At 43.4% G+C, this 15,536-nt stretch overlaps 1 protein-coding gene and 1 non-coding gene across 2 annotated transcripts; one reads left to right on the plus strand and one right to left on the minus strand.

Annotated features, from left to right (window-relative positions):
* On the plus strand, nucleotides 1-73 carry TRNAK-CUU (transfer RNA lysine (anticodon CUU)). The gene has a single exon. It is a non-coding gene; the product is annotated as a tRNA-Lys (tRNA).
* A 2,399-nt stretch (nucleotides 74-2,472) lies between these two features.
* On the minus strand, nucleotides 2,473-15,333 carry ACTR10 (actin related protein 10). The gene is made up of 13 exons (XM_005492223.4): nucleotides 15,175-15,333; nucleotides 13,678-13,750; nucleotides 12,402-12,484; nucleotides 11,409-11,517; nucleotides 9,596-9,703; nucleotides 9,350-9,417; nucleotides 9,017-9,096; nucleotides 7,457-7,492; nucleotides 6,095-6,174; nucleotides 5,925-5,998; nucleotides 4,267-4,348; nucleotides 3,459-3,660; nucleotides 2,473-2,942 (listed from the first exon to the last, which is right to left on the minus strand). The coding sequence occupies exons 1-13, from the start codon at nucleotides 15,249-15,251 to the stop codon at nucleotides 2,761-2,763; spliced, it is 1,254 nt and encodes a 417-aa protein (XP_005492280.1). The 5' UTR covers nucleotides 15,252-15,333; the 3' UTR covers nucleotides 2,473-2,760.
* Between the last annotated feature and the right edge of the window lie 203 nt (nucleotides 15,334-15,536).

Genomic DNA, 15,536 nt, shown 5'->3' on the forward strand with positions numbered 1-15,536 from the left:
GCCCGGCTAGCTCAGTCGGTAGAGCATGGGACTCTTAATCCCAGGGTCGTGGGTTCGAGCCCCACGTTGGGCGCATTAATTTTGAACTTCTTGAAATGTTCCAGGCGGCAAACGCCGATCCCTGAGGGAAAACGCTCGGTAAATACGTAGGAAAATCAGTTTTTGTGAGTGACCTGCATGCAACAATGACATGTGCATAACAAAATGGGAGCCGTGAGAAGTTGGGTAGTGATCACCAAACACCGGTTCCCATAACATTTTGGTTTTTTTAATCAACAATGCAGGAAACAGATGTTCATCAAGCAGGAACTCTGCGGTCCCCCACAGATAGAGAGGAATTACAGAGATACCTGGATAAGGAACGGAGCTGGAAATGTAACAAGAGCCAGGATGGGAGTCTCCATCTGGGATGGGGCAATCCTGGTTAAACACAGAAACCACAGGAGAGCATCCAGAGCAACCCCAGGGAAAGGGATCTGGGGGTTTTAGGGCAGCAGGAAATTCACCCCTTGAGGGTGTGGGGCCCTGGCACAGGGTGCCCAGAGAAGCTGTGGCTGCTCCTGGTACCCTGGAAGTGCCCAAGGCCAGGCTGGACGGGGCTTGGAACAGCCTGGGATGGTGGAAGGTGTCCCTGCCATGGCAGGGGTGGAACTGAGTAAGGTCCCTTCCAACCCAATCCATTCTGGGATTCTGTGGTTTGTGTTGGTCCATCACCGAACAGGATCTCCAGGGAAGCACTCCCAGCCAGCCAGAGCTCAAGGAGCATCTGCACAATGCTCTCAGCCATGGGATTTATTTCATGTACTCCTGCAAGGAGCAGGGAGTTGCACTCCAGGTGCCTCAGGGGTCCCTTCTGACTTGAGACAATCTGATTCCATGAAAATGGAGACGAGGGAATGAGACAAAGCCACTTCCTCCAGGGAGCAGCTCCTGCTGATGCAGACCACAATGCATATTCCAAAATCCTCCTGGAGCTGTCTGCAAATGGCCAACACCAAGCTGCTGGAATGAGGAACCTCAGAGGGAAATCCTCCCGTTACTGCAGGGGTTTGTGTCTGTCACTGTCCTTCCTCCTAAACCAGGCAGACACTGTCAGATCCTCCTCTGCTGGGAGGACCCACAGATCCCACAGCTGTGCCAGGGACAGAACTACAACAGTCAGGGTGAAAATCCAACTATTTCTATACCATTACTCGTTTAGGGTGTGATCTCTGAGGAGATCACACCATTAAGAGTCTTTCTCATTTCTTTCAGGACACAGTTAAGAGCGTTTCTCACTCCTTCAATGAAATAAAAATCTGCCTTAGCAGGTCCTGGGACTCTGCACTTGACCCAGCAGTAAATGGGAGTTAGGAATTCTGTCCCTGCCATGTGGAACAGAAGCAGCTGAGGCTGTCAGGGATGCAGAAAGCCCACAGGGGGAGATGGGAGTGGGCAGGAGGAGGATGAGGTGGCAGAACACGCCGGGAGAGGTCCCAGGGTACGTGTGCAGAGCAGCACAGAAATACCCCTGAAAAGGAAGGGCTAAGAATATCCTGAATTTCCTCAGCTGCAGTCTGCTGCAGTTCAGGAAAATGACATCATTGCACCACCACAGGCTCTGTAGGAGTTCCAGCTCCTGAGAAGGGAAGGAGCTCCCAGCTCCATGGGACTCGTGCTGATGGCAAATTCCTCTCTCAGGAAGCTCTGGCTCAGCTCTTACTGAGGTAAAATAAAACCTGCACCCCAAATTTCCCAGATTGTGACTGAAAATGAGCAGCACAGCCCAGGCTGCGTGCTCTGTACACCTCTCTGTGCCTGGCAACAAGACTCTGCCTGTTCATCCAGCCTGGAGATGATCCCTGAGACACCAACCTCACCCCACAGCTATAAAAACCAACAGCACCTGTTAAGGCAAAACACAATGACAAAGCCACTCAGGAGTTACTGGAGTGCTGTAGAACATTCCCTGTGCCAGGGTTCACCAGAAGAGGATTTCTTTAAATATCTGTTTGACTTGCAGAGTCGTGCTTCAGGCACACAGCAGGTGGGCAGCAGGGGGAGATCTGTCACAAAAAGCATGTTTGTGCCAATGAAAGGCTTCACCACCCCAAAAATGTTATATTTATCATCCCAAATTTGAGACAAAAATTGCTCTTCAGAGTAGGATTTACACCTCAGTCACTGTGAGTCAAGTATGACTTCAAACCTGTTTATAATTCATTTATAATCTTACACTGCTGGAATTTTTCTTGGAGGTTTTAGCTCAGCTCTATGAGAGGATTACAGGCAGAAGAGTTCTTTACTAAAACTCTTACAACAAGGGAAATAATGTTCCACAACCTTTGCTAAACAGCCCCAAACCATTTCTTCACATGTGACTCCAGGGTGGAATACTTTAACACAGAAGTTGGCACTAAAAATTCCCACAGATGTTTCCCTAGTGCTGCTCATTCTTCTCAACATGCTTGAAATAAAATATCTTAAACCAAATTCTCTCAGCAATGCCATTTACTATACAGATAAATAATAAACAACTCAGTAGGGAACAGCTCGTGAGGGGACAGAATTTCTCCAAAACAAGACAAAAGAGCAGAGGAGCTGCCAGATTTAAGTTTGTAAACTATAACTGGACAGGGTTTTAAATAGTGTTAGTGCCTATACCCTGACAACACCCACACTGTTCATATTTAATAGTGTTACACACAAATTAATGAACAAAAACCAAAGCACGTGGATGCAGCTGAAATGAGGCAGAATCCTTGTGTGGAATTTAAGTGCTTATTTTTCTGTGGAAAAAGCTCTTTTCATCAGTGGTGGGGGTGCTTTCCCAACATCAAACATCATTTCCAGAGGGGGGTTGTTGAGGCAGCACCAGTCAGGAATGCGGCCGGTCTGGCTGTAATATTCCTTGGACACAGAGCGGCTCCCAAGGATGTCCTGGAGAGCTCCAAAAATTGCTCCTGCCAAAGAAAAAGAAAATCTGCATTAATTCCATGGAGAATTTCTCTTTCTGCTTCTTCCCAGCAAGAATCTTAACTGGGATATTTCAGCTTTGCCCCTAAATTTAAAGGGATGAATGGATATTGCTGCTTTCCTTCTCAGCAGCCCAGCTAGTCCCAAACTGCTTCCATTTATATCCCTGGAAATTAACTGAGAACAAGGAATCATCTGCTCTCCTCTGACAGCAAACCTGGCCTGGCTGAACCCACTTCTTACAACAAAGTTTTTATTTGAAGCACTTCAACCAAACCCCATTGTGTTCAGGGCAATTTTTACCCCCCAAAAGTTGCACCACAAATTCTGTGAGAAGATTCAGCCCACAGCAGCTGACCAGGGAACAAAAGCACCACAGATTTTAGTGCACAGAAACTGTTCTGGTTTATTAACCCTAAAAATACAAGGTTTTATTCACAAATCCCACTTGGAAGGGTTTTTTTTTTTTTTCAGCCCTGCTTGCCAGTTGTTCCCATTCTTACCTCCCAGCCAGGCCACACAGTTGGATTTGGCAGGGGGAGTGTGAATCCTGAAGGTTTTGGTGGCAAGAGCTTCCTTGTACTTGGGTTTCTCCACCAGGTGTCTGATCTCAGCCATGAGCCTGTGCAGGAAGCCCGGCAGCATTGCAGTGCCCCCGATCACCACCAGGTTCTCTGCCAGCTGCTTCCGGGTGTCTATGGGGCACTAATGCACACAGGGACACCGAAAAACCCCAAATCAATCAAACTGCCTGAGCAGGAAGCCATTCAGAGGTCTCTCAGAAAGTCAGCCCATTTCTATGCCCCCCATATTGAGCTGGAAAATAACCAACAGAACAAGAGAAATGCAAGGGAAATGCCTGGAGGTGCAGAGGTGAAGGCTCCAGGCACAGAACTTCTTAAACAATTTGTTTTCATAAAAAATTCTAATTGAAATGTTTGTCATATCAGCCAAGTCCGTGGCTCTCCAATAAATTGCATCTCAGCAAACTTATTTAAATGGCATCAATAGCTACAGGCAGCCAACTTTAATTAACATATATACACCACCACATAATGAAAATTTCCATTTATAGTGGTTTTCCAATGCATTTTTTTTCCTAAATATAATAAGAAGTGAAGCATTTGTATACACCAAGAAAAAATTCTGCACTAAATTTAATATACTGCCTGCAATAAAGATGTCCAAATTAATTTTTCTTCTAGCAAAGGTAAACTAGCAGCCTGCAGGACTCAAAGTCTGGAGTAATTTTTAACTGCAGGTTGTCTAAGGCTGGAGGCATTCCTTAAACTGTTTCTAATATAAAAGTACCTGAACTAGTGAATCCAAGATCAAAGTGGCAACAGATGTCTCCTCATTATCCTGCTCAAAGAGGATTTCCACCACGGAGTCTCTGTGGCACAGACAGAAGGGAGTGAGTGTTAATGAGCAGCTGAACCACCCTGGCCTGAATGGGCACAGCAGAGCTGCAGGGAACTCCAGCCCTCTGCTCCAACCTTTGTCACTGCTGTCACACAGCCCCTGCAGTGCCAGCAGGGAGGGGACAATCCTGGGCTCCTTGGGACAGTCAGGGAATCTTTGGAAAAAAGCTTTAAGGTCATCACATTCAGCCCTCAACCCAGCATCAGCACCTTGCTCACCCCTAAGCCACGTCCCCAAGTGCCACATCCACACTTGGTGTGTTGTGCACGCTGCCAGGGACGGTGACTCCACCACTGCCCTGTGTCACAGACATTTCTTCATAGAAATCCTTTCTTTGGGATTTGTCCATCTTCTGGGAAGCAAAGGGCCCCAGAAGAAGAATGTAAACAAATTGTTATCAGCTGCTGTGAGATGTGGCAGGTGATCCTGTGATTGGCTCATCTTGCATGTTTCCAACTAAGGGCCAATCACAGGAGCAGCTCAGGAGAGATTCCTTGAACACAGAACTTTGTTATTCATTCTTTCTATTCTATTCTTAGCTTAGCAGTCTCTGCAAGCTCTCTCTTTATTCTTTTTAGTATAGTTATAATGTATCATATATTATATATCAATAAATCAAGCCTTCTGATCAAGAAACAAGATTCTCATCCTTCTCTCACCCAGTGACCTCTTAAAGTCACTGTAACAGCCCTGGGCAGCCTGCACCAGTGCTTCACAACCTTTCAGTGACGACATTCTCCCCAAAATCCCACCTAAAACTCCCCAAGCCAACCTGAGGCCCTTCACTCTTGCCCTGTCCCTTGTTCCCTGCCTGCACCCTCCTGGCAGGAGCTGCACAGTGAGGTTTCCTCTGAGCCTGCTTTTGTCCAGGTTCAAATGCCCTGTTCACATCACTAAACCTGTCCCATTATCAGGCTTTGGACATTTCCCTTCCCCCATCCTGCCAAGCTCTCTGTTCTCACCCTCCTCTTGGGGCTCTGGAGAAGCCACCCCCTGCCATGATGGGCTTGCACTGTGCCCAGCACACAGCTTTCATTTCAGAGGCATTAAAAACATATGCAAATGTCTCATTAAAATCCAATTTTATGAAAACTTATGTGTGATGGTGTTCACAGGGGTCTGAGGAAGAGGGAAGAGATGAGAATGTTGAAACTCCATGTTTCAGAAGGCTGATTTATTATTTTATGATATATATTCTATTAAAACTATACTAAAAGAATAGAAGCAAGGATTTCATCAGAAGGCTGGCTAAGAATAGAAAAGGAATGATAACAAAGGTTTGTGACTGACTGAGACAGTCTGAACAGCTGACTGTGATTGGCCATTAATTAGAAACAACCACATGAGACCAATCACAGATCCCCCTGTTGCATTCCACAGCAGCAGATAACCATTGCTTACATTTTGTTCCTGAGGCCTCTCAGCTTCTCAGGAGGAAAAATCCTAAAAAAAAGGATTTTTCAGAAAATATCATGGCTACATTTATGTGCTTTTAGAGTTGAAATATATCCTTGTAATGACAAATACTCTGCCATGGCATTTCTCACCTGATGGGGCCAACTACATGGAGAATCTTTTCTCCATCCAAGGGATAGTCCACGTCTGGAGGCGGTGAGGGACGCTGGAAACAAAACCAAACTTGTATTATTATTATTTTAGAGCCCCAAAAGGCTGCAGCCACCTCAAAGGAGCAGGAAAAGCTTCATCCTCCACTCACCTGAGCACTGCCATCAATGTTGAACTTGGCTGCCTGGATTTTCAGCCCCCGCTGGAGATCACTGACAAAGCAAGTGCGGACTGAGCAGAGGGGAAGGAACAGAGGGGCAGAGTGAGGCCCTGGATCCTTTCATCACCAGCAAAACCACTCATTTTCTTAATTTAGAGAAGAACACACACTCCAGGCCCTTGCTGGTCCAAGATATTATCAAATAAATGCAAAGAGGAGCAATCTCTACACCCCAGCAGAGTTCAGGTGCTCTCCAGATCACGAGTTCAACGAAGCTGACACTAAAATCATGTTGGAAATCCTGTCTGTCCTTTCTCACACAAACCACACAAGGTTTAAAGCCAGAGGGATGCTCCAATGGTGCCTCAAGGTGCCAGGGGCTGTATCCTGCCTTCACTGCAGCTTTTTATCCCACAGCTTCAAATGAAACACTGCTCATTTCCTAAACAAGCTCCTGCCATGCAACATTTTCCTTACTGCAACTCTTCAACCCCCTGAGAATTCCAGAGGGGATTTCTGCTTCCAGACAACCCTGCCAGAGCCCAGCCCCATTTGGATCCCAGCTGCCACTGTCATTGTACACTTCATTCTTGCACCTGGCACAGGTGAGCACCTTCCCCATGAACTGCTGTCACAAAGGAACAACCCTTCAGCACAGACAGCAACAACTTCATCCCCAGCCTGGGGTCTCTGCTTCCAAAAGACTGCACAGAAAACACAACTCATCAGAAAAAGTGTGCAAGTCCAGGAATTAGAAAAGCAACTTCCATTTCATAAAGCACCAGCTGCATTTATTTTGCATTTGACTGAAGGATTTCTTCCTAATTTGACCCAAGGGATACATACTAGTCACTGTTTTCTAGAAAACACATCTTTTTCTCTCTGTTGTAACAATCACATAGGAATTCATCCCAGTTCTCCCAAAGAAAGACTCTACTTTTTTTGGTGTAGTAAATGTAGCTCTTGTCTCCTCTTGCCTACCTTAACACATCAAAACATCTTTTATAAATTATTTTTCTTTTAAATTGACTTTAAAGCAAACTAAGCCTTTCTAGTTAATCTATAAACAAGACTACACAAGAGTGCAATCCTCTTTCTGTGCCCACCTATCAAATAAATCTAAAAGTTGCAACTCAACAACACAGAGGTTAAAGTGAAAGAGGAATTCAAAACCTGGTTTTGGTTTTGCTTTCAAAGAGGAAGAACAACACAAGTTCATCTAAGGTAATGGATACAGCAGAGAAGAGAAATAAATTCCTAAATGTAAAATATTTTTAATTTCTAAATGTAAAATATTGCACACTTGTTATTATCACACTCCACTATAGAGATATACAAATCAAACAAATTTACCTTTTATATCCTCTACTATGTCTTCTGGGACTGAGCCTGAAATAAATAAAAAAAAAAACCTTAGTTTCATTCTTAAATTCTCTTCCTACTTAAAAAAATCCTTTTGTTCTAAGTTTGAATTACATTTAATAGATTAAACTTTCACTCTGACAGCAGCTTTCAAAGATTTCCAAAGCAGAGAAGATATTAAGAACAGAAATAAGTTTGTCTTTGCTCAAAACAGACTGAAAAATTACTGCAGAACTTTTATCTCAGCTTTTATTCAAAACTGCTGTGAGAAGAGGCTTGTCATAAAAATAATACACTTGTGAAATTACAGAATTACAAGGTTGGAAGAGACCTTCAGGATCATTGAGTCCAACCCAGCCCCAACACCTCAATCCAGCCCTGGCACCCAGAGCCACATCCAGGCTTTGTTAAACACACCCAGGGATGGGGACTGCACCACCTCCCTGGGCAGCCATTCCAGAACTTTCTCACCCTTTCTGTAAAACACTTTTCCTGCTATCCAGCCTGTATTTCCCTTGGTGCAGCTGGAGGCTGTGTGCTCTGGCTGTGTCAGTGCTGCTGCAGACAGAGCCCAGCCCCAGCTGAGTGCAGGCACCTTCACCTTTCAGGAGTTGTAGATAAAGTCAAACAACCCAGAGTGAGCTGAAGGTTGGATAAGCTCAAGACACTGAGCTGTTTAAGGAAGCTGATGCAGATTTGGGTCTGAACTGGGAACTGCAGCACTCACTGAGGAGTGTCAGAGCTGCCTTTCACCTGCTGAGGATGGGATTTGTTGCATTCCTGATTCAGGAGCTTTTTGTGCTCCTGCCTTTGTAAAGCAGGGGCAGCAGAGCTGGCAGAGGGTGCCTGGGTGTCCAGGAGGGAGGGAGGGAGGGAGGGAGGTGCTGCTGCACCTTGGCTGCTCTGGGAGGCTGCTCCTGCTCAGCTCCACCACCCAGGCTCATTCCCTGGGCTTCCTCATGGGCTGACACCAAAGAAATGCAGGCAAGGTGCTGGAATTGTGGAATTATTCTAACCCTCCTTGGGAGGCTGCTCCTCCAGAACTTTCTCACCCTTTCTGTAAAACACTTTTTCCTGCTATCCAACCTGTATTTCCCTTGGTGCAGCTGGAGGCTGTGTGCTCTGGCTGTGTCAGTGCTGCTGCAGACAGAGCCCAGCCCCAGCTGAGCACAGGCCCCTTTCAGGAGCTGTGAGAGTGATGGGGGCAGCCCTGAGTCTCCTTTTCTCCAGGCTGAGCACCCCCAGCTCCCCCAGGGCTTCCTCACAGGGTTTGTGTTCCAACCCCCCTCCAGCCTTGCTGCCTCCTCTGGACATGTTCCATGGTCCCAATGTCCTTCCCAAGCTGAGGGCTCAGAGCTGGGCACAGCACTCCAGGTGTGCCCTCAGCAGAGCCCAGTGCAGGGGAACAGCAGCCTCCTGCTCCAGGCCAGGATGCCAAGCCAGAACTCATGCAGGCAGGCCACAGCACACACACTGAATCCTACACCCATTTTATTCTCTGTCAGGATTAACAGCCTCTCCCCAGAGCAGCTCCCAGCACAGACTCCTCACCCATCACAGAGGGAAGGCTTTGTCCCTTGGCCAGTCCTGTGTCCACTGTGCACTGCTCCAGCAGCTGATACTCCAGCTCCCTGAAACAGAGAGAGATCCATGAACCCAGGGACAGGATTCATTCCTTGCAGTTACATCCTTCTAAATATAATCCCAAGGACACCCCATTCCCACAGATTTTACCACATCAGCTACAGCTGCACAGTTTTAATTCTAAAAATTGGATGATGTAACAGCAAGTTATGATTTAGAAAAGGAATTTTTGCTCATGGACAAAGAGGAACTTTCACAAACAAATCATTTGTAACCTGGAATGGATAATTATGAACTTACTTGTGGATGGCCTTTCCTCCCAGGGGAAGGGAACCCCAGCAACTCAGGATTGGAATTCCCTCATAGATCTAAAGGAAGCTCAGGAAAATCTCTTTTTCATTAGTTTTCAATCTGCTGGAACTAAATGCCTTTTCCCTTCTACAACCCCTTGCATCAGCCACCTTCTAACTGCTTTTGTCCAAAGTGAATTTCTAACCAATAAAAATCTCATGTTTCATGACAGCCCCACTGAAAAGGAAAGGATACAGGCAGCACCAAGCTTTCTGCATATCCACAGTCCAGCACCATGGCAGAGTTGATGCCCAGTGTCAGGAGAGACATCAGGTGGCTTGGAGCAAACAAAACAGAAGGTACCTACACAGAAACCAAAAGCAAAGTTGACAGAAGGGAGGAAAAAGGAAACAAAAAAGAAACAAAGCACTGCTTCCCTGAATGGCATTTTAAAAGCAAAACCCAAACAACTGTATCTTGAATTATTCCAGTAGTAATCTAATGAACAAATACAACAGGATTCCAGATTCTGTGTCCATCTTCTTTGTGGTGCACACCAGGTACTTCAGTAATGATAGACTGCAAGAAAAGCAAGTGTTGGCTATAAAACTCACATCCAGTTTCTTATTGTTATTGAAAAAATGAAAGAAGCTGAAATACAGCCACTTCAAAAGCTGTAAAAACTTGAAGGTGCGAATAAAAGAGCTAGAAAATCCATAAAAGTGTGCTTTATAATAAACACTGCTGCACCCAAACACAAGAGGCTGTTTGAAACACTCTCATAAAAACAATGTGGAAACTCAAGTTGAAATTACATGAGAATTACTTCCTTCTCCCAGAATTCCATCAATCAAGTTTTCTAGAAAGCAACAGTTCCATTAAAACAAAACTTTGAAGTGTGAACTAAGTAAGAAATTTCAATAAATCCTGCACTTACAGGAACCATACTGATCCTTAACCCAGAGCCAGAAGGTAAAATATTGACCCTGTATTAATAAACCACTCTTTGCACCAAACAGAAAAATAAAAACCAGAGAGAATTCAATTTCTATCAGTATTAACTGACTTCTCAACTTGTTACAAAGTCTCTCCATCAAAATATGACTGAATACATGAGCCATTTTCAACAAACCATTTTGCATGGGATGTGCTTTAGCTGAGACATTTTATTGCTGCAAAAGGGATTAGGGGAAAAAACTCAAATAATCAACTCAAATCTTTCAGCTATGTGAAGTTATCAGAAAATTTTACCAATAGTAAGAAAGAATTATACAGGAGTTTGAGCTTAGTTGGTAACTGTGCTGGGAAAGGACAGTGAAGTCAAACTGGTTTCATTCATTTTATAGAAAAACCTTGAACTTTCTTCTGTCTGAACTGAAGAAGCATGGAGTCACCTTTTCAAACATTTTATGTTACAACCACACAAGAATTAGGTTCAGACTTTTCACACAATCCCTGACTGGTTGGGTGGGATGGAACCTTAAGGACCATCCAGTTCCACCTTTCACTGTCCCAGGTTGCTCCAAGCCCCATCCAGCCTGGCCTTGGACACCTCCAGGACAGCCACAGGTTTTATTACCCACAACTTTTCTCCAAAAAGGCTGATTAGGCAGAGCAGGTATTTGATTTCAGGAAAGTTCCTCTCCAAATGAGCTCAGCCATGTGCTGGGCAGATATTGACTGTGGCAGAAATCAGGAGATTTGCTGACAGGGCACTAAGAAGTGTTTAAATATAAATCCTGGCTGCAGGCAGGGCTCAGTGGGGATTATTGGATGTGTCTGGGACAGTGCACTGTGAGCTGTGTTATCCACAAGGCAGGGAAACCTTGCAGAGCCTTTTAATTGCTGCTGCTGCTTTGTGGCCTCATGAAGAGTCAGAAAGGAACAAAATGGTCTTTAATCCAACTTCCATGCCCTACTTCCTCACACCATCATCTGAATTTTCTTCTTTATGCCTCTCACTCTTTTGTCACTACTTCCATTTTTATTTCCCACATCTGGTACTGACTGTCAGCAAAATTTTTCCTGGCAAGTGGAGCAACTGTGCACATTTCTGTCCAACACTCACCTCAAAATGCTTGAAAAGGACCCTGGTGAGGGTGTCCCTGAAGTGTGAGGGGCACAGCACTGACTCTATGATCACAACACGCCGGTCCCTGGGATTCACCAGCAGATGCCTAAAAAACGCCAAGATGTGCAAAATAAAATTGGGAAGTTTAAGCAGATATTATGAGATGTATCCTACAGTCATTTTCCATTTTGCTCAAAAATCCTAAAGATTTGCACTTAGATACATTTGCTACAGCAGACCCCAAAGATTTTCACAAATCTAAAAACCTCAGTGCTTTCCTAAAAGGAAGTCAGGGAATTATTATACATTTCTAAATCAATATAAAATAATACAAAAATAAGCCATCAATGGTTTGTCCAGTGTCATAAATCACATAAGAATGATGATACTCTTATGCTCTGATTTCAGTGGAAGAGGATGAAATTGTCCTGATTTCAATAGCAAAGTGTTGGTCCAGGGCAGGAGAAGAAACCAACCCAGCCCACAGCAGATCTGAGGCACAGAAATTAAATCCTGGTTTCCCTGTGATGGTTTTCACTGTGGAAAAATATGGATTGGAAGCAAAGAGAAAAGACCAAGCCCAATTTCATTATTCTCTAAGGGTACTAAAAACAGAATAAAGGGATGTACTGCTGAGGTAAAGACATTCCACAGGTAAAGACTCCTCCTTCCAAACCACTGTGGGGAGAGTTCTGCACTGACAGCAGCTCCAGCCCTCCCAAAATCAATGCAGCTCCTGAGGGAATGCCCTCCCCTTCTCAGGCCCTTTATAAACCCCTCAGCTCAAAGGGAATTTATCAAACACCTCCTGCTTCTACAGAGCAACTGCTGCTGCAGGACAGGAACTCTGTGTGAGATAAGCTGGCTCTGAGCACCACCAGAGCCAGGCAGCCCCTTGCAAAGCCTTATCTGTGCTCTTATCTGCCCAGGCAGTGCCCAGCCCTGCTCCCAGCCCTGAAGGGCTCAGGGAAGGCCAGGGAGGTCTCTCACCTGAAATACAGCATGTGGATGAATTCCTTCAGGTACGAATACAGCTCCTCTGTGTTGATGTTGTACTGAACCACCCTGACAGGCTGGGAAGGGAAAATATCCAGTCAGCTCCAATGCTGGGCAGTAATTATTTCTATTTTCATATAAATAATTATAGAGAAATAAATAATTATTCTATATAATAATATACATGATTATAAAATATTATTATAAAATTATTTTTATATATTTATAAAAATAACTATGTATATAAATATATTATATATAAATATACAGAATAACATATTTTATAAATATATACATTTATATATAAACATATATTTATATAAATATATAATATATAAATTGTATATAATATATATATTTATATCAATATATATTTATAACATATATAAATATATACATATATAATATGTATATAATGTATAAATAAACTATATATATTGTATATAATCTATATATTTATATATAATATATATAATAATTTTTACAAATAGATATTTATATAAATATAAATATATCTATATATTATATGTAATATAATATATTGTATATAAGACATATATTGTATAAAATAGATAATATTTAATAATACAATATTAAATATTTAATATATTATATAATTATATAAATATATAAAATATATTATATATTTAATATTGTATTAAATATATTAATATATAATATATACAAATAAATGGTATATAACATAAATACTTATATATTATAAATATTTCTAATATATATTTATAATACATGAATATCTAAATATATATTATCTATATCATTTATATAAATATATATATATGTATGTCTATATATATATATCCATATATTCACAGGATATATAAAGAAATACATAAAATACATAATATATATTTTATCTGAAATTATATATAAATATTCACTCCTGCCTGATTTGCTCTTTGTCCTTAAAACACCACATAAACCCACCCTATAACTGAATTCCAGTTAATTAATGCTAATTTTTCATACAGGCAACTTAGAATTAGTTTTCCAACCTCTACTAAATGAAAAGAATTATTATTATTATTATTATTATTATTATTATTATTACTCCATGGACACTTAGCACTGGCATCACACTTACCTGCACCTACCCACAGTTTTTAACAGCAGCAGTTAAAATAATGAAAAATGTAACAATAAAGTTTCAAAATATTTTATTCAGGCAGTGCAAAATGGCTTCTGATGGACAGAAAAAGCATCTGCAAATTCTTTCTATGCCATAACCAACAGCATAAAACCAGCTCACCTTTGAGGCATCAGGTTTCTTGATTTCACTGGGGATGATGCATCTTGGTCCTGTTTCTCCTGCAAACCCACACCTGAAAGAAAATGTTGATTTTATTAAATTATTTGAAGTCATCACTTGATCCCCTGGGCCTGGGGACCATCACAGAGTAATGAATTAGGGAACTCTCTTACTGCAGAGAGGGGTTTTGCACACAGTTTTCCTATCCAGCCACTTGGAGATAAATTTACTAAAGAATAAAGGTTTTGTGTCTTTTTTATTGACTCTCTCACCAAAAGGATAAAAACAGCAGCAACCCCAAACCAAACTTTCCAAAAACCCACCTGGTCTTCCTCAAACACACAAGAACTCTGTACTGAAGAAAGGAAGTTAAAAGCAAAATAAATTCAAAGTTTATTTTAGCCTCACTGCATGATATTTGTTTCACCCTTGTCACTCTCAGTAACTACAAATCTCTGAGGAAAATTACAGTTTTCTGCAAAGCTGCTGGACTTGGAGCACTTTTAATGCAAAAAGTCAATTAGTGCTTGATTCTAGGATTTGGCAACTGTCAACATGTTGGACCATTAAAAAAAAATCTTGAAGAAGAATTTTGAATTTCTTGAATTCAGATTTTAATTTTCTTCTTTTGTCTCAAACAGATGCTGGTGCAGTCCCAGTGTTTTCCTTGAACTTTCAGCTAATGTCAGCCTTATTTGGAACAGAACAAACATTTCTCCTACAATTCAGCTCCTATTACTTCTATCAGAATGAAGGCTGGAGACAGATCCTAGAAACACACTATTCAGGGAAAAGGCATTTCCAAATTTAATGGATAAACAATGCCCAGAGAATAAAAGCCCACAAGCACCACAAACTTGGGAAAAGCTGTGAATGTGAATCCACCCATGGGAATCACCTGTCCCCATTCATGAAGGCTCTGCAAAATCCTCCCATTCCCAAGTAAAAAAGCTTTTGGCCCACGAGGTGAAATACTAAAAATATAGTGAGCATTCCTGCTTCAGCACTAGAGCTAAATCTTGTTTTAATCTAAAACACAACATTAAAAACGTAGGCTGTTCATTACCAGCTCCACACCACATAGATCAAGACAGGAAGGGGAAAACCTCACATAATTATTCTTGGGATGGGAAGGGGACTTAGAAACCATCTCATTCCAACTCCTGTCATGGTCAGGGACACCTTCCACCATCCCAGGGTGTTCCGAGCCCTGTCCAACCTGGTCCTGGACATTTCCAGGGATGGGGGAGTCACAGCTTCTCTGGACACCCTGTGCCACCCTCACAGGCAATTATTTTTTCCAATATCCCATCTAAGCCTGTCCTCTGTCAGTGTGAAGCCATTCCCCATGTCCTGTCACTCCAGCTCCTTGTCCAAATCCCTCTCCAGCTCTCTTGGAGCCCTTTAAGCACTGGAAAAGGCTCTGAAGTCTCCCTGAATGTTTCCCTTCCGCAGACCGGACACCCCCAAATCGCGGCCTCAGCGCGGGGCACTCACTTGGTGAAGGCCTGTCCCAGGTCGATCACCACGGCGGTTTTCTCCCCGCCGCTGCCGAGCCCCTCGTACAGCGGCATCGCGGCCCGGCCTCCCTGTCTCCCTCCTCCTCCTTCCTCCGTTCCCTTCCCCGCTTCCCTCCCGTTCCCCTCCCTCAGCCGCCGCTACCGGGCCCTTCCTGCTCCCGGCGCGCCGGGCTGCCCCCCGCGCCTGTCCGCCCCTCCGCCGCCCCGCTGCCCCCCTTGGGCCAGCACAGCCGCTCCCGCCCCATCCTGCAGGGCTCAGCACAGCCGGGAGCGCCGCGGTGCCGGCGGCGAGCGCGGTGCGGGGCGGGCTCCCCTCAGCTCCGCTCCGGCAGCAGCCGC

The sequence above is a fragment of the Zonotrichia albicollis genome, chromosome 6 (assembly GCF_047830755.1).
Source record: "Zonotrichia albicollis isolate bZonAlb1 chromosome 6, bZonAlb1.hap1, whole genome shotgun sequence".
In the NCBI taxonomy this organism is placed as follows: domain Eukaryota; kingdom Metazoa; phylum Chordata; class Aves; order Passeriformes; family Passerellidae; genus Zonotrichia; species Zonotrichia albicollis.

What these genes read in the sequence shown, in the direction of transcription:
- ACTR10 (XM_005492223.4), bottom strand. Translation starts at nt 15,251, where the DNA reads ATGCCGCTGTACGAGGGGCTCGGCAGCGGCGGGGAGAAAACCGCCGTG. An exon ending in CTGGGACAGGCCTTCACCAA is followed by an intron (nt 13,751 to 15,174) that starts GTGAGTGCCCCG and finishes ATTTTCTTTCAG; the next exon opens with GTGTGGGTTTGCAGGAGAAA. An exon ending in CATGTAGTTGGCCCCATCAG is followed by an intron (nt 4,349 to 5,924) that starts GTGAGAAATGCC and finishes TCTGTGCCACAG; the next exon opens with AGACTCCGTGGTGGAAATCC.